Below are 18,233 nucleotides of genomic sequence, written 5' to 3'. Positions count from 1 at the left end.
AGTAACTGTGGCTAAGTAACTGTGGCTAAGTAACTGTGGCTAGTAACAGTGGTTAAAAACTGTGGCTAAGTAACTGTGGCTAGTAACTGTGGCTAGTAACTGTGGCTAGGTAACTGTGGCTAGTAACTGTGGCTAAGTAACTGTGGCTAGTTACTGTGGCTAAGTAACTGTGACTAGTAACTGTGGCTAAGTAACTGTGGCTAGCCAACTCACCCTTGTGACTTGCTGATCATTGAAACTATACCACTGACCATCTTTGAAAGACCTGTGAATAAACAATATGTACACATGGAATTGATACAGACATCTTGGAGAAAATACATCAATCAATTTATTTACATCCTTGATAAACATCCCAGTACCTGCATTGTTGCATTAAAAGAATAAGTAGAAATCTATGTCGACTCTGTCACAGCCAATAATTATTCCATGAGTCAAGAGTCTAGTCACAAATGCTGCAGTCAGCAATAGCAAGTACAGGCTACTGGGGACCTCACTAGAATCCCTACAGGGGTTCCAATCACACCAACTAACACCTAACACTACTGTATTAGGTCTATAATCAGCACCACAGGATGATAGTATTTCTATTTCGATTGTTATAGGAGTACATATACTATGAATTGTTAGACAGGTATTTCTTATTTCTAATAAAGAAGTTCCTATCCATGATTGTGTCTACTTCAAATCACTGTTCGTTTGTTTGTTGTTTAACGCCGCACTCAGCAATATTCCAGCTTTATGACGGCGGTCTGTGAATAATCAAGTCTGGGCCTGACAATCCAGTGATTGACCTCATGAGCATCGATCAATGCAATTGGGATCGATGACATGCATCAACCAAGTCAGCAAGCCTTACCACCCGATCCCGTTAGTAGCTTCTTACAACAAGCATAGTCACCTTTTACGTCAAGCATGGGTTGCTGAAGACCTATTCTACCCCGGATCTTCACGGGTCTACTCAACACATGTTAAAGAACACCCACAATATGAAGGCTGTGTGTCGCAACACCCACCAGCCATGACAGATTAACTACAGTCATGAGAAACTTCTTTTGAGTTGTATATACGTGTAGGAACAACGGCAGGTCTCTCATCTGTGGTAGATTGTCTCAATCTGGACAGATTTAGGAAAGGATTAATATTTGACGTAATCTTTATAAAACATCATCTATATTCAACATCATCTTCTCAGTGATGTCAACAGGAAAATTGATGTGACACCAGATATCTAAATGATGTCAACCTTACGCCATACAACTAAACCTGCCCTGAGCGAGACAATCTGCCACAGATCTGAGTCCTGCTATGGAACCAAGCCTTACATGCTACTGAAGGAACTGGCTCACTTACTTGATATAAGCATAGTAGTGCCCTCCTGCTGCACTGCCGGAGTGAATCATTATAGAAAATAACTCATACTCATACGGGCCCTGCAAGAAAAACACATGTCTCAGGTATCTCAATGTTTTTGTTTCTTTGTTGTTTAATGCTGCACTCAGCAATATTCCAAATACCTTTGTGATTTTATGTATGATTTTTTGAATGATGTATGTATTTATGTATGATTCTGAATGATGTATGTATTTATGTATGATTCTGAATGATGAATGGATTTATGTATGTAAACAAAGATGTGATCGTAACTCGTAACTTGAAATATGTTCTTATGTTATTACTTCATAAATGAATTTTATTTTACGGGCACCAATTTGGTGTCGCACAGTGTAAACACAAAATGGCAACATGTGCTGGAGTTACACACGCGACCAGTCATCGTAGAAACAAACAACGCAAGATAAACATATTTTTATTGCATATATAAGGTTTGTGCGCGCACTTGTGATGTGTTTCATTCCAGGTTGCCTTATACACGGAGTATAGGATTTTGGGCTGATTTCGAAGGCGTGTACAGGGGGGTCGTCTTATACACAGCGATATACGGTATATGACAGCAGTCTATAAACAATAAAGTCAGGACCAGACAATCCAATGATTGATATTATGAGCATTGTTCTACGGGGATACAATGACATGCATCAAGCAAGTCAGCGAGCCTGACAACCTGATCCCGTCATTAGCCTCTTATGACAAGCATGGGTTTCTGAAGACCAATTTTAACCCAGTGGTGGTTCAAAGATATGGTTCAACATGACTCAATCACCTGGAAGGTTTGCCACAGATAACACGGCAAGGGAGACAGTCGGTACTGTTAGTTTCCACTTCAACAATATCACAGGAGGAAGGACAACAGAAAGGTGGGCAAATGAAACAGGTCTTCACCATTACAATTTTGTTGTTTAACGCCACGATCAGCAATATTCCAGCAATATTGCAGCCATATAACAGCAACCAGTAAATAATCAAGTCTGGACAAGAAAATCTGGTGATGTGTTTAGCACTGACCGATGCTGTTTGGGTATGATGACCGGCAATCAACTAAGTCAATGAGGTTGATTAGCCAATCCAAGTCGCCTCATACAACAAGCAGGGGTTGCTTGAGACCTATTGTAACCCCACGGGCCCAGTATGAGTGAGTAAGTGAGTGAGTATGGTTTTACGCCGCTTTTAGCAATATTCCAGCAATATCACGGCGGGGGACACAAGTAATGGGCTTCACACATTGTACCCATGTCGGGAATCGAACCCAGGTCTTCGGCGTGACAAGCGCACGCTTTAACCACTAGGCTACCCGACCGCCCCCGGGCCCAGTATGACAAACATAGGTGAATGCAGTGAATGCAGATTTAGCTTCTCAGATACCCATAGCAACAGGAACTCACCCAACACACAGATTCCCTGGCATTCTTGTCATTGGTTGCAGCTTCACTGCTGAGACTAGCCCCACCCACCCAACCCCTTAACAGCGACATGGTGAGTGAGTGGGGGGCAACTCACCTGACACACGGATTCCCTGGCATTCTTGTCATTGGTTGCAGCTTCACTGCTGAGACTAGATGAGTCACTGCTGGAGGAAGCTCCAGACAGCCCATTCTCCACCTCAATACCCTCGTCTATACCTGCACACAGGGAGGGAACAGTCACCACCATGTATCACATACCTTTATGTCTGTTCTAGAATGAGTGAGTGAGGCAATACAGATTAGTCAGTTTTATCATGATCATACACTGGCTTGGTCACACATTTCAACTCGTCTCAATATGACATCCCAATACATCAGCAGGGTTCACTCTAGACATTAGACATGAGCCCTTTATATGGAAATTTCAAATATTTCAGAGTGAGTAAGTATGGTTTTACGCCGCTTTAAGCAATATTCCAGCAATATCACGGCGGAGGACACCAGAAATGGGCTTCACACATTGTACCCATGTTGGGAATCGAATCTGGATCTGGACGAGCGAACGCTTTAACCATGAGTGACCACATATATTTATATAGTTGTATGAGGTATGCCTATGCAACACAATATAAGAATGAACCATTGTATTTAAAAATGTCGGCCTTTTTTTCAAATTTAGGGGCTAAAAGCACAAGGCTTCACCCTAGAATTATCCCTGAATCAGTTTTGTCTCTAACTAGTCAGAGGATCAATGAGAACCATTCAAACTTGCTGTAAACAGAACTGGTCGTAAATTCCATATTTGATCATTGGTATAGATAACCTACCCTCATCACTGCTGTCTGTAGGACCATTACTGGTGACGGCGCTGGGTTTGGTAACCTCGGCAGCTTCGTCCACCTTCTGCTCCTTGGAGGGAGTCTCCGGGGTCACAAACCGATTGAGGTTCAACACTTCCGCAAACGTCATCCTGGAAGCAGACAACCATTTAACAACAGCCCCAATGATGATTTTGTTTGTTTTGTTGTTGCATAACGCCGCAATCAGCAATATTCCAGCTATATGAGGGCAGTCTGTTAATAATCGAGTCTGGACCAGACAATCCAGTGATTGACAGGATGAACATCGATCTACACAATTGGAATATTCTGACATGCATCATACCAAGTCAGCGACCCTGACCACCCGATCCCATTAGTCGCTAATTGTGTCAGGCATGGGTTGCTGAAGACCAACTCTAACCCGCGCCTTCACCGTCAGGGAAAATTATGGATGAGAGCCCACATAATTAATTATCACGAGTATGAGAATCAATTTACAGACCGCACATCACAAAACTGATCCGATGGTTGATAATACTCACCTGTCGTTGAGTTTGATGCGGTGCATTGTTGCATAATCAAAGTCAAACCTTTTCAACTGTAGTGTTAGGAGGTAGGGAAATGACACAAACTTCAAACCCTGGAAACATAACACATCATCTCAATGAAGCATTCTATCACAATGTCCCTTTGGACATATTAAGTTTCTAAAGTTCATCTTATGTCAATAATAAATTCTGAGTCTAATACTGACCATCCCTCACGATGCAGTCCAGGGTACATATCATGCAATGGGTCCTTCAGGATTGACCATTTGATATTTGGAAGGAGGGGCTTGGATCTTAAAGTGAAAAGGGTCCAATTCCCCGCTATCTTAGCGCAACAACTATCATAATTCCTATATTAAGGTACAGGAGCTACGATCATCCAGACATTTCTACTACACTAATCATTTATACATTTTTATTAATGAGCAGTAATTCATAATTAAATGAGGATAATTATTCTCTGGGGTGACTCATTGCATTTAACTCCTTAAATTCTTTCCTCGTGACAGACCCGTATTAGTAGTGATATTAATAAAAAGATTAAAGGAAAAAACCTCATAGTTATATTATCATTGAATATACGCACTGACCTACTGACGTGACCTATTATGGCAGGTACCACGTGACCCCGTGAAACACTATAGTTGCAGCTGAGCCAAATGAATTCGCTTCTGTCACTCCGAGAGAGTGATCCGAACTGACAGATCTCCCACACTAACTGGTTTTTGTTATATAATGTAATAGTATAATCTGACTCCTCATGTGAGGTGAGGTGAAATGGGGTTTAATGTCGCATCCAAAATTATTGCACTTATATAGCGACGTGGATGCACGTGTGTGTGTGTGTGGCTGCTTGTACTAGTCCGGACTGATGTGGATTTATAGTGCTAGCTCACTGAGATACCATACCGCAGTTTAACATGGATACCCGCATCAGACACAGTATACTCCGGGCCAACCAGTCCTTGTTTCAGCCTCTTTATGCCGAGGGCCAGACAGGGTAACAACAAGTACCATCTTTTAACGTCTTTTGGTATGACGTGGCCGGGGATCGAACCCTTGATCTTACGTTCTCTGGGCAGACGCTCTACCACTAGACCACGGAGGCGGTCGACTCTTCATGTCTTGTAAGTATTGTAAATAACTACCTTGCAAGGGGTCATTGTTATTACAGGTGTAGTGTGTTCCGGCTTCAACGGTCTTAGTTTTAGAGATGTTTGCCATGTGGCAATTATCGCAGGCTTTTTTATATAACGATATGCTTTCAAAGGAAGGACTTCAGAAGTGAACAATGAGTCATCCAAGAGAAAAATGATACGGACATTACTGTCGGATTGAATAATGAGAAATACCTTATGGGCATTGCACTTCTTGTTGCAACGTTCACAGAAATACTGATTGCTGCAATCCAGGATCTCAGGCTGAACAAACGCATCCAGTGCTTGTTCCTGGAATGAAACAAATGGTCACCCATACATATACACTGTCAGACAGTTTGGTAATATCCAACAAATGTTTGGTTGCAGTGCCATACTAAAAAATATCATCATAAACCATATCTCCAGAAAATGATTTTCTTTTCTTTAAGTTAACTGCCAAGTGGTACTTACCACACTTCCATGCACCTGGTTGGATCCAAATGGCCGGATAACAAGGGGAATGTCTAGGTAGGCGTCGGTGCGAGCACTCTCATAACCACACTGAAATCAAGCACATACACAATGTCAGCAGGCAGAGAATGGTTCCCAGGACAAGTGATCAAATCAAGCACATACACAATGTCAGCGGGCAGGGAATGGTGCTCAAGACAAGTGATCAAATCAAGCACATACACAATGTCAACAGGCAGAGAATGGTTCCCAGGACAAGTGATCAAATCAAGCACATACACAGTCAACAGGCAGGGAATGGTTCCCAGGACAAGTGATCAAATCAAGCACATACACACTGTCAACGGGCAGAGAATGGTTCCCAGGACAAGTGATCAAATCAAGCACATACACACTGTCAACGGGCAGGGAATGGTGCTCAAGACAAGTGATCAAATCAAGCACATACACAATGTCAACGGGCAGGGAATGGTGCTCAAGACAAGTGATCAAATCAAGCACATACACAATGTCAACAGGCAGGGAATGGTGCTCAAGATGAGTGATCAAATCAAGCACATACACAATGTCAACAGGCAGGGAATGGTCCCTAATACCAGTGATCAAATCAAGCACATACACAATGTCAACAGGCAGGGAATGGTGCTCAAGATGAGTTATCAAATCAAGCACATACACAGTCAACAGGCAGGGAATGGTGCCCAGGACAAGTGATCAAATCAAGCACATACACACTGTCAGCGGGCAGGGAATGGTGCTCCAGACAAGTGATCAAATCAAGCACAAACACAATGTCAACAGGCAGGGAATGGTCCCTAATACCAGTGATCAAATCAAGCACATACACAATGTCAACAGGCAGGGAATGGTGCTCAAGATGAGTTATCAAATCAAGCACATACACAATGTCAGCAGGCAGGGAATGGTCCCTAATACAGTGATCAAATCAAGCACATACACACTGTCAACAGGCAGGGAATGGTCCCCAATACCAGTGATCAAATCAAGCACATACACACTGTCAACAGGCAGGGAATGGTCCCTAATACAGTGATCAAATCAAGCACATACACACTGTCAACAGGCAGGGAATGGTCCCCAATACCAGTGATCAAATCAAGCACATACACACTGTCAACAGGCAGGGAATGGTCCCCAATACCAGTGATCAAATCAAGCACATACACAATGTCAACAGGCAGGGAATGGTCCCTAATACAGTGATCAAATCAAGCACATACACATTGTCAGCAGGCAGGGAATGGTTCCCAGGACAAGTGATCAAATCAAGCACATACATACTGACAGCGGGCAGGGAATGGTGCTCAAGACAAGTGATCAAATCAAGCACATACACAATGTCAACAGGCAGGGAATGGTGCTCAAGATGAGTGATCAAATCAAGCACATACACAATGTCAACAGGCAGGGAATGGTCCCTAATACCAGTGATCAAATCAAGCACATACACAATGTCAACAGGCAGGGAATGGTGCTCAAGATGAGTTATCAAATCAAGCACATACACAGTCAACAGGCAGGGAATGGTGCCCAGGACAAGTGATCAAATCAAGCACATACACACTGTCAGCGGGCAGGGAATGGTGCTCAAGACAAGTGATCAAATCAAGCACATACACAATGTCAACAGGCAGGGAATGGTCCCCAATACCAGTGATCAAATCAAGCACATACACACTGTCAACAGGCAGGGAATGGTCCCTAATACAGTGATCAAATCAAGCACATACACATTATCAACAGGCAGGGAAAGTTTAAGTAAGAACTGTCAACACGTAGGGCCATGTGATCTAGACATGAGACAAGAGTAAATAGGTTCATAAAGTTAGTGAAATTGTTTCTTGATACTGTGGCAATCCAGTGAGTTTCTAGAGTGCGACACTGACGTAAAATTGAAGCAACAACTCATACAATATGTTTCACAGTTTCAAACAAAATGTGCATTAGTTTTACCCAGCTCAGTGTGTCCACTGATGGACTTGTTCAAGAAAATAACTTGACTTACTAGTGAGTGAGTGAGTATGGTTTTACACCGCTTTTAGCAATTGACTTACTAGTGAGTGAGTTGGGTTTAACGCCGCTTTAACAGTATTCCAGTTATATCACGGTGTGTCATCTTAATGTGGGAGGAAAGCCCGAAGTGATGCAGGTCTCGGACGTTTACCACTTGGTTGAAACCCACGAGCACGGGTATGGTTCGGACAAACCTAGAAACATAATTGGGCGAACCTAGATTCAAACCCACAATCATAGGTTTCTGGCGTGCCCAAGGGACGCAACTCTGCACAGAGAATCCCGGCGCCTTAGACTACTGGGCCACCCGTGCCCCCCTTGACTTACTCAATTCTGAAGGTTGGCAATGTTGTATTCAAAATAAAGTCTCAGGTATCTGTCTAGCAAACCATGTAACTATAAACTGAATGCTCAATAGGTAATGTTGTATGACTTACTTCAAGACATTTGACATAGTCCTTGAGCTTTCCCTGGTAGAGGTGGTTGATGAGATGGGCTTGGTCTGTATTCTTCCACGTGTGTTCCAGGGCATCAAACATAACTCGACACAGCTCCTGTACATCATGCTGCTGCCACACTGGAACATCAAACACAGTCAAACCTCCATACACATCAGACCAGTCAAACATCCATACACATCAAACCAGTCAAACCTCTGTACACATCAAACCAGTCAAACCTCTGTATACATCAAACCAGTCAAACCTCTGTACACATCAAACCAGTCAAACCTCTGTACACATCAAACCAGTCAAACCTCCACACACATCAAACCAGTCAAACCTCCACACACATCAAACCAGTCAAACCTCCACACACATCAAACCTTCATTCACATCAAACAGTCAAACCTCCATTCACATCAAGCAGTCAAACCTCCATTCACATCAAACCAGTCAAACCTTCATACACATCAAACAGTCAAACCTCCATTCACATCAAACAGTCAAACATCCATACACATCAGTTAAACCTCCATTCACATCAAACAGTCAAACCTCCATTCACATCAAACAGTCAAACCTCCATACACATCAAACAGTCAAACCTCCATACACATCAAACAGTCAAACCTCCATTCACACCAAACAGTCAAACCTCCATACATATCAGTCAAACCTCCATACACATCAAACAGTCAAGTGTCTATTACTAACCTTCACTGCTGTCCCAGCCAAAGCTGCGGGTCAAGTCCGTCGTCTCCACCGACTTCTTCTTACTTGTCTACAACAAAACAAGATCAAGTCAGCATCTTGTCAATAGATCTTAGTGACGACATATGTATCGGCTGAGGATACCAAACAAAGCAGGTTTCAGCTCCAGACAAAGTTAGAAGTACAGAAATAACATCTACACTGTGGTGACCTGGTTCATCATGTCCATCTGTGTCCAGTTAACCAGATACACCTCCAAGGTCAACTAGTAGATTAGGATTCATAATGATGCAGTGATAGAAATTGGCACTAGTCCTATAGTCCTTGCCAAACTGCCCAATAGTAAAGGTATCATAAGACCTAGTAAAAATGTGCTATTTTTAAGGGCTTTGCTATATTTTATCATTATAAGGACTAGTGGACTGAAGATGTTAGATTCTACCGCTGTGATGGAGTTCAGGGGAGATAATTGGTAAGTCGCAACAACAAGCAGGCAGGTGGTTGCGGGCTCTCTACCTGGGGAAGGGTAAACTTGGCATTCAGCATTACCTGTAGTTGTAGAAACAGATTCTGGAGCTGAAAGGGAATACTCTTCACAACCTCCTCATCTGGCCCATTGAACTCCCACCTGAAACAGTAAGTTCATAAACAGATTAAAGTTAATTAATCAGCATTGAAAGATTAATGAATGAATGTGTTTTACACTGAAATAGGCAATATTCCAGCTATATCATCGTAGCTTGTACTTTTCAAATGTTTGTCAGGCAAACTAGTGGTTGATAGCATGATGAACAATCCACATCTTGGGGTACAAAGACACATTATACTTGGCTCTGTTGACAAGCAGGGCCTGCTGTGAACCTGCCCCAGAAGACTTGAAGTGGTAAGTGTGAGTGAGTGAGTATGGTTTTACGCTGCTTTTAGCAATATTCCAGTAATATCACGGCGGGGGACACCAGAAATGTGCTTCACACATTGTACCCATGCCGGGAATCGAACCATGGTCTTCGGCTAGACGAGCAAACGCTTTAACCACTAGGCTACCTGACCGCCCCTGAGGTGGTAACAAGGATGGTAAGTCACCTGTAGATTGCATCCCTGAACTCTGGCGTCATGTACAGGGTCTGTAGCAGGCTGTTCAGGTAGCACGTCATTGCCTGGTTCACGAGGCCAACATACCCTGCAACACACACACATAAAAACTGACTTCAATATTTTTGGCGTTTATTGAGGTATAAACAAAAAATATGGTGAGCACGCTTTGTAAACCTGAGTAGCTGCAGAGTTATGCAAAGTGTGCACGATAAGTGTGTTTTATGTTAATAACTCAATACGTGCAAAAAGATATTGAAGTCAATTCTTTAAATATGACAACAATAACTGCTTATTTAACCATTATCACAAAACTGTCAATAAAATTAGACAATCGGTGACATCGATCAGTGTAATAATGAAACATAAGCCCCACCCTTTCTATTATCAGCCAATCAGGAAACTCTCGTCCATTAGTGGGCATGGCCTAATTTTTTGGGAGTTGGAAAACATAATACAAAATACATTGCTTGGTTAGCCAATAAAATGCCACAGAATCACTTGTGATATCTTTAGTCAGTTCTGACGGGCAGGACCAAAGACCCAGAAACTTAACTTCCCCTGATATGTGACCTGTGTTGTGTGCATAAGTCATCACGCCAATAGTCATTATTGGCATATCAACTACTGACGACAACTGGATCATTATTATGAGGGTCACGCTATTTTTCAGGGCATTATCATTTGAGTGAGTGAGTGAGTGAGTGAGTGAGTGTGGTTTTACGCCGCTTTTAGCAATATTCCAGCAATATCACGGCGGGGGACACCAGAAATGGGCTTCACACATTGTACCCATGTCAGGAATCGAACCCGGGTCTTCGGCGTGACGAGCGAACGCTTTAACCACTAGGCTACCCGACCGCCCCCATTATCATTTGAAGAAACTTGAGGTCTTCCATTAACTGCCCGACGAAGGAGGGCGGATGAAAAGATCAAGGGCTTAAAGCTAAAATGGATAGAATTTGTTATCAAATAAAAATAAACAACAATATCGGTTTTGAAACATTTACTGCTATCAACACGAATTTCACTGACCCACTTTTACAAATATGGAAACGTCATAGATGACGTCACTATTGAATGTGAAATTTCCCTATCCCCATGACGTCACCTAACAACGGGCGTCGTCAAGCAATATATGGGCATTATCAGTGGCTCGCTCATTTCTGACAACATGCAGGCGCTTTAATGATAATTGTATCATTTTAGCTATAAAAGAAGATATTGGGCCTGAGTTGTGTATACTGTGAAAAGGTTGTGTTCTCACCTGTGTCAGATTCAATGAGAGGTGAGAAATTCTCACCTGTGTCTGATTTAATGAGAGCTGAGACATTCTCACCTGTGTCAGATTTAATGAGAGCTGAGAAATTCTCACCTGTGTCAGATTTAATGAGAGCTGAGACATTCTCACCTGTGTCTAATTTAATGAGAGCTGAGACATTCTCACCTGTGTCAGATTCAATGAGAGCTGAGAAATTCTCACCTGTGTCTGATTTAATGAGAGCTGAGACATTCTTACCTGTGTCAGATTCAATGAGAGCTGAGAAATTCTCACCTGTGTCTGATTTAATGAGAGCTGAGACATTCTCACCTGTGTCTAATTTAATGAGAGCTGATACATTCTCACCTTTGTCTGATTTATTGAGAGCTGAGACATTCTTACCTGTGTCAGATTCAATGAGAGCTGAGACATTCTTACCTGTGTCAGATTTAAATGACAGCTGAGACATTCTCACCTGTCTCAGATTCAATGAGAGCTGAGACATTCTCACCTGTCTCAGATTCAATGAGAGCTGAGACATTCTTAGCTGTGTCAGATTCAATGACAGCTGAGACATTCTCACCTGTCTCAGATTCAATGAGAGCTGAGACATTCTCACCTGTGTCAGATTCAATGAGAGCTGAGACATTCTTACCTGTGTCAGATTCAATGAGAGCGGAGACATTCTCACCTGTGTCAGATTCAATGACAGCTGAGACATTCTCACCTGTGTTAGATTCAATGAGAGCTGAGACATTCTCACCTGTGTCTGATTTGATGAGAGCTGAGACATTCTCACCTGTGTCAGATTCAATGAGAGCTGAGACATTCTCACCTGTGTCTGATTTAATGAGAGCTTAGACATTCTCACCTGTGTCAGATTCAATAAGAGCTGAGACATTCTCACCTGTATCAGATTCAATGAGAGCTGAGACATTCTCACCTGTCTCAGATTTAATGAGAGCTGAGGCATTCTCACCTTTGTCTGATTTAATGAGAGCTAAGACATTCTCACCTGTGTCAGATTCAATGAGAGCTGAGACATTCTCACCTGTGTCTGATTTGATGAGAGCTGAGACATTCTCACCTGTGTCTGATTTGATGAGAGCTGAGACATTCTCACCTGTGTCTGATTTGATGAGAGCTGAAGCATATGAGTAGGAGGGGTCTGTGTGTGACGTCGATGAGTAGCTGGTGTAGGTGTCGCCGCTGGTGTACGAGGTGCTACTGGACGCCTGACTCTCATAGCCAGATGTGGACGTCTCGCTCTGGGGAAACACAGCAAATGGTCATACATGTTCAGGGTGACAAAACCACCTACGGCTATATAAACCTAATACAGGTCGAATGTAATATACTTCAATTTCAGAGCTGAATATTTATCATGTTGTCATGCACACTTAGACTTGAGGACTATGAAACTGCCTAATATTCAGTGAACAACTGGTCTCAATACTCTCGTCCTGTCAGATTGAGGGGTTGGGGTTGGGCTTTATCGGTGCTTACTTCTGATGAACATATTTATCGGTGCCTACTTCTAATGAACGTATTTATCGGTGCCTACTTCTAATGAACATATTTATCAGTGCTTACTTCTGATGAACATATTTATCGGTGCTTACTTCTGATGAACATACTTATCAGTGCCTTCTTCTAATGAACATATTTATCGGTGCCTACTTCTAATGAACATATTTATCGGTGCCTACTTCTAATGAACATATTTATCAGTGCTTACTTCTAATGAACATATTTATCGGTGCCTACTTCTAATGAACATATTTAATGGTGGTTACTTCCAATGAACATATTTATCAGTGCTTACTTCTAATGAACATATTTATCAGTGCTTACTTCTAATGAACATATTTATCGGTGCCTACTTCTAATGAACATATTTATCGGTGCCTACTTCTGATGAACATATTTATCGGTGCCTACTTCTAATGAACATATTTATCGGTGCCTACTTCTAATGAACATATTTATCGGTGCCTACTTCTAATGAACATATTTATCGGTGCCTACTTCTAATGAACATATTTATTGGTGCCTACTTCTAATGAACATATTTATCGGTGCCTACTTCTAATGAACATATTTATCGGCGCCTACTTCTAATGAACATATTTATCGGCGCCTACTTCTAATGAACATATTTATTGGCGCCTTCTTCTGAAGAATGATGAACATATTCCTCTTTTCCCAATTTTTCTAAACAATCTTTCTTCTACATCAACGAAGTGTTGTTAATAAATGTCATGTTTAGATGTAAAGGGGTCTGATTAACTACACATGAGCTAGACTTTGTTGAGCTAGACTTTGTTGAGCTAGACTTTGTTGAGCTAGACTTTGTTGAGCAAGACTTTGTTGAGCAAGACTTTGCGAAGCTAGACTTTGTTGAGCCTAAATAAGTGTGTGAATAGCATCAATGAACAGACAAGAGATGTTGCACTCGTCAGTCCAGCCACCAGCTAACAAAAATCTATCTGTTGATACCTAAGCAAAGTAAATCTAGATCTGAATCGTGATGATTCCAGCTTACTTCCATCTTTTTGGGCGTCACTCCTTCCTTCTCGTGGACAGTGAAGGAGTGTTTCCGTATGTTTGGAACTACGATAGCTCCAAGTGCTTTATCTGTTACATTGCTGAGAATCACCTGGAACAAGAGGAGAAGCCTGTCATGGGGAAGCAGGAGTAGACCTGTGGATTGCAATGTGGCAGGTAGGGCCGGTTATCGATATAGATAATAGAGATCGATAATCGCCAACCAAATATCGATCAATTATTATCAGCAAATGTGCTAGAAAGTCCAGGAAGAAATCAACATTTTTCACACCACTGGTGTGCAGTGACATGTTGAGGCATGGATTACTTTGTGGACATTTGAGATGTAACAAAAACAGTTGCTTTCCATCTTCGACAAATGACATTATTGACAATAACAAGTCTGTTTCGGTAAATCTAAACTTTATATCATTACAATAGTTTAAGTAAGTTCTTATCGATGACAACAATTTCATATCAATAATCGTTAATATTTCTTCCCATTGACAATAATTCCGCTTATCGAACTTTTTAGCCAGCTCTAGTGGCAGGGGATGAAGATTGTACAAAACCAACACTAGCCAGAATCATTTGTAAACATTAGAATCGACTGGTCAAATCTGAATACACCAAGTCTGTGAGTGAGTGAGTGAGTTTCATGCCTCTTTTAACATTATTCCAGTTGTCAGCTTAATGGGGAGGAAAGCCGAAGTGATGCAGGCCTTAGACATTTACCAATCTTGTGAAACCCAGATTTGCTGACAAACCTGGAAACATAATCGAGGCGAGCCAGGATTCGAAGCCACAATCACAGGTATCTGGTGTGCCCAAGGGATGCAACTCTGCACAATGAAGTGAGTGAGTGAGTGAGTGAGTGAGTGAGTGAGTGAGTGAGTGAGTGAGTGAGTGAGTGAGTGAGTGAGTGAGTGAGTGAGTGAGTGAGTGAGTGAGTGAGTGAGATTTTACGCCACTTTCAGCAATATCATAGCGGGTACACAAGAAATGTGCTTCACACCCATGTGGGAAATCGAACCTGGAATCGAACAATGAGCAAACTCCTCAACCACTAGTCGACCACTTCATTCACTTGACATTCAACAGGTATACTCACATCATCATCCCCTCCTCCATGCGTAATTTCATAGTGAATGAGGACAGTCTCGGGGTCATAGTTGCAAATCTTCACCATCTCCTTCAGCGTCTCCCTCACGGAGGTAGATGCTGGCAGATTCAGGGTGTGCTTGCATCCCGGCTTGGTGACGTTCACCAGGTCACTGATGATGCAGAGGACCTTCTCCTCATCAGCAACACACACACCCTGAAAACACAACGTGTTCTATAAAATTTTACGATCGTAATCAGAAAAAAATCACATTTTGACTAACGACGAAATATTCTACTCAAAAGACATTAAAGAACACCTGATTTGTTCCTATACTGCTCAAAAGGTTAAGAACTACACGATTCTTTCCTATTACAGCAGTCTATCTGTCCAGCACTCCAATCAGATCTAGTTTTGTGGAATTCATGAACATCTCAAAATGGTTTGGTTTGTTTGTTGTTTAACACCTCACTCAGCAATATTCCAGCTGTATGACGGCAGTCGGTAAATAATTGAGTCTGGACCAGACAATCCAGTGATTGATATCATGAGCATCGATCCACGCAATTGGGATCGATGACATGCATCAACGAAGTCAGTGAGCCTGACCACCCGATCCCGTTAGGACAAGCATAGTCGCCTGTGAATGAATTACCTGTATCAGTTCAGTGTTACGACAAGCATAGTCGCCTTGTATGGCAAGTATGGGCTGCTGAAGACCTATTCTACCCCGCATCTTCACGGGTCTCTCAAAATGGCATCTTTATTGAGTTATGCCCCCTCATGTCAGTTGAATGGTACGTCAGGGAGTTCATCACACACAGGGTGGGAAATTACTGAGTTCATAAATATCATGTGTGCACTATTGCAAATATCATTATGTGCACACCACAGGATAAGAAGATAAAAAATATCTAGAGTTTACTAAATTTTTTAACTTGTCCTGCATTACTCCTTAGTGCATCTTTATCTTCAAATGTGATCTTAAATAAACTCTCCATAGACTCCAACCAATCAGAGAGTCAGGTATGTCCACATATCATTTCAGTAATAGACATTAAGAGAAGTTGAAGTCTAGAACGGATGTACCGAGCCAATGAGAGCAGCATGTAACCTTCTAGCCTGGGGTGACACACACCGGTAGGCTCGAAAGGTTGGCTTTATGGTAGAGGTGACCGCTTGGATCTCATGCAGGTGGTTGGCTCTCAGAGGATTCAGTCCCACGGCCTCATAGTGCAAAGCCATAGGGCAATCCGGTTGCAGCTGAGTGAGTGAGTAAGTTTGGTTTAACGCCGTTTTTAACAGTATTCCAGTCATATCACAGCGTGTCAGCTTGATGTGGGAGGAAAACCCGAAGTGATGCAGGTTTCAGACGTTTACCACTTTATGGTGAAACCCACTGGTATGGTGCTGACAAACCTAGAAACATAATGGGGGCGAACTGGGATTCGAACCCACAATCATAACCCACAATCAAGGGACGCAACTCTGCACAGGGAATTGCGGCGCCTTAGACGACTGGGCCACCCGTGCCCCCTCGGTTGCGGCTGACTTCCATCTGCGATGTAGAAACCGGGACGAAAAGGCGGTGACATTATCCTTGACGTTTCTTGGAGTGTCGATTGAAGCATAGCAGGAGTTCCTGTTCATCTTCAACGTCCACTATCAAAGATAGGGGAGGGATGGTGAAGGATCTGTCCGGCTGTTCTGGGAGTTGATTCTTGGATATGATGTCCCATATATGGAGGTTTGGCCAATCTGGTAGTTTTTGAAGGAGTACTGGCGGTGGAAAAGCGTATGCTTTTAGTCCTTCCCAGGGGACGCTGAGGGTGTCGACTGTCCAGGGTTGTGGATTCAGCACCAGAGATATGAAGGCCCGGAACTGGAAGTTCTGGCTGGTGGCAAACAGGTCGATGTTGGGGTAACTGAGATATGGACAGACAAGATCAAAGATGTCCAGATGGAGTTTCTACTCTGTGGGAGCTACCTTGGGAGCTCTGGTCTGGAGTGGGCATCTGCAGGATGTTGCAGCAACCTGGGATGTGTTGGGACTCATTACTGGAGCTCCAGTTGATCGACTAGTTGGAAGAACCGGACACCTCAAACTGGACATTCCTTAAATGGGGGTAGGTGGCAATTGGCTTGGTGATATATGTAAATAGCAACGGTAGACCATGACAGTGAAAGAGGCGCCTTGAAAGAGAGGGTAAGTAGGAGCTTGGCAAAGTCTTTGTCCAATGCAGATTTCAAGTCTTTAATCACTGTATCAGGAGGGACGGATGTTGGATGAGACAGACGTCTTTTTTATCCACGTCTTCACCCAGCGATTGAATGACAGCAGCCAGGCAATCTGCAAGCCAGTCAGGGACCTGGCTGAGGCCTAGGTGGGAGTCAACATCTGAAAGTGAATCGTCAAAGGCAGGGACGAAGGGACCCTCATGAGTTGGAGCGGTAGTCTCTAGAGCACGGGACTGGAGAGCGGCTCCAGGAACGGCTTCTTGAACAGGATGACTTGTTCTCATTGCGTCTGGATGATGAGCCAGGAGAGGTATGACGAAGAAGACGGGACCTAGAGTTGAAACCAAGATCCACAGGAGGCGCCGTCTGAGCCAGTAGGAGCCGAGAGCATTGCAGAATCGCTTGCCAAATCATCGACTGCATAAGTTTAAGCCATGATGGATCCATGAACAGCAGCTGAAGCGTCTGGGGAGGCGCTGGGAGAAAGGATGGATGTCTGAAACCTGGAAGGGCCTGAACCATGGGGGCGCCACTGGCGCTGTGAATAGCTGGTATCACTGAGGGAGAGACGAGCTCAAGATTGTTTCGCAACGCAAGGCGTCATCGTCGAAGAGGAGGCCGTATAAATCAACGAAGCTGAGATGGAGTTCGCCCTCAGAGTCGTATCAACGATGAAGGACCAGGTATGTATAGGTGATGATGAGGTAGACATGGTCCCTGATGAAAGAGTCAGGTATAGTGATGGACGCTGGAGGTATCCCACCTGATGAAGAGATGGTCATGTTTGTTGGGGGAATAGTAGGCTCGCACGAATCTGACATCATACTTAGACATTTCTGAGCCTGCTGTGTCGGACGTTTCTGTGATACCTGCTATTTCCGTGGTATTTTGAGAAAGCTGTAGGGGAAAGTGGCAGACAATCTCTACACTTCGTTGCCTGGGAGCAGAGGGTGGTGCAATTGAGACACAATGGATGATGGTCCCACCCAAACTTATTGCAGTGGCACTTGCTACAACGTGAC

The 18,233-nt window shown here is 43.1% G+C and overlaps 1 protein-coding gene across 3 annotated transcripts in view; it reads right to left on the bottom strand.

Moving 5' to 3' along the window:
• The window catches only part of LOC124140326 (ubiquitin carboxyl-terminal hydrolase 47-like), a 63,345-nt gene that overhangs the window by 37,684 nt on the left and 7,428 nt on the right, over positions 1 to 18,233 (bottom strand). For 2 of the 3 annotated variants that reach the window (XR_007218286.1, XM_048383717.1), the window contains exons 2-15: positions 14,983 to 15,189; positions 13,870 to 13,983; positions 12,448 to 12,592; positions 10,055 to 10,151; positions 9,521 to 9,599; positions 8,975 to 9,041; positions 8,255 to 8,394; positions 5,784 to 5,873; positions 5,526 to 5,621; positions 4,168 to 4,265; positions 3,632 to 3,774; positions 2,899 to 3,020; positions 1,354 to 1,433; positions 214 to 265 (exon numbers count right to left, since the gene is read on the bottom strand). Coding sequence is in view for 2 of the 3 variants with exons in the window: in XM_048383717.1 (XP_048239674.1) it covers positions 214 to 265; positions 1,354 to 1,433; positions 2,899 to 3,020; positions 3,632 to 3,774; positions 4,168 to 4,265; positions 5,526 to 5,621; positions 5,784 to 5,873; positions 8,255 to 8,394; positions 8,975 to 9,041; positions 9,521 to 9,599; positions 10,055 to 10,151; positions 12,448 to 12,592; positions 13,870 to 13,983; positions 14,983 to 15,189 (1,530 nt within the window). In the remaining variant the exon portion in view is untranslated. Of the gene's footprint in view, positions 1 to 213; positions 266 to 1,353; positions 1,434 to 2,898; positions 3,021 to 3,631; positions 3,775 to 4,167; positions 4,266 to 5,525; positions 5,622 to 5,783; positions 5,874 to 8,254; positions 8,395 to 8,974; positions 9,042 to 9,520; positions 9,600 to 10,054; positions 10,152 to 12,087; positions 12,107 to 12,447; positions 12,593 to 13,869; positions 13,984 to 14,982; positions 15,190 to 18,233 lie in introns of those variants that run through there. The other variant, XM_048383718.1, reaches the window with a different exon arrangement.

Source organism: Haliotis rufescens, unplaced genomic scaffold, assembly GCF_023055435.1.
Source record: "Haliotis rufescens isolate VD_foot unplaced genomic scaffold, xgHalRufe1.0.p SCAF_5, whole genome shotgun sequence".
Taxonomy (NCBI): domain Eukaryota; kingdom Metazoa; phylum Mollusca; class Gastropoda; order Lepetellida; family Haliotidae; genus Haliotis; species Haliotis rufescens.
The sequence above is the reverse complement of the archived record's forward strand: the minus strand, read 5'-3'. Positions and strand labels throughout refer to the sequence as shown.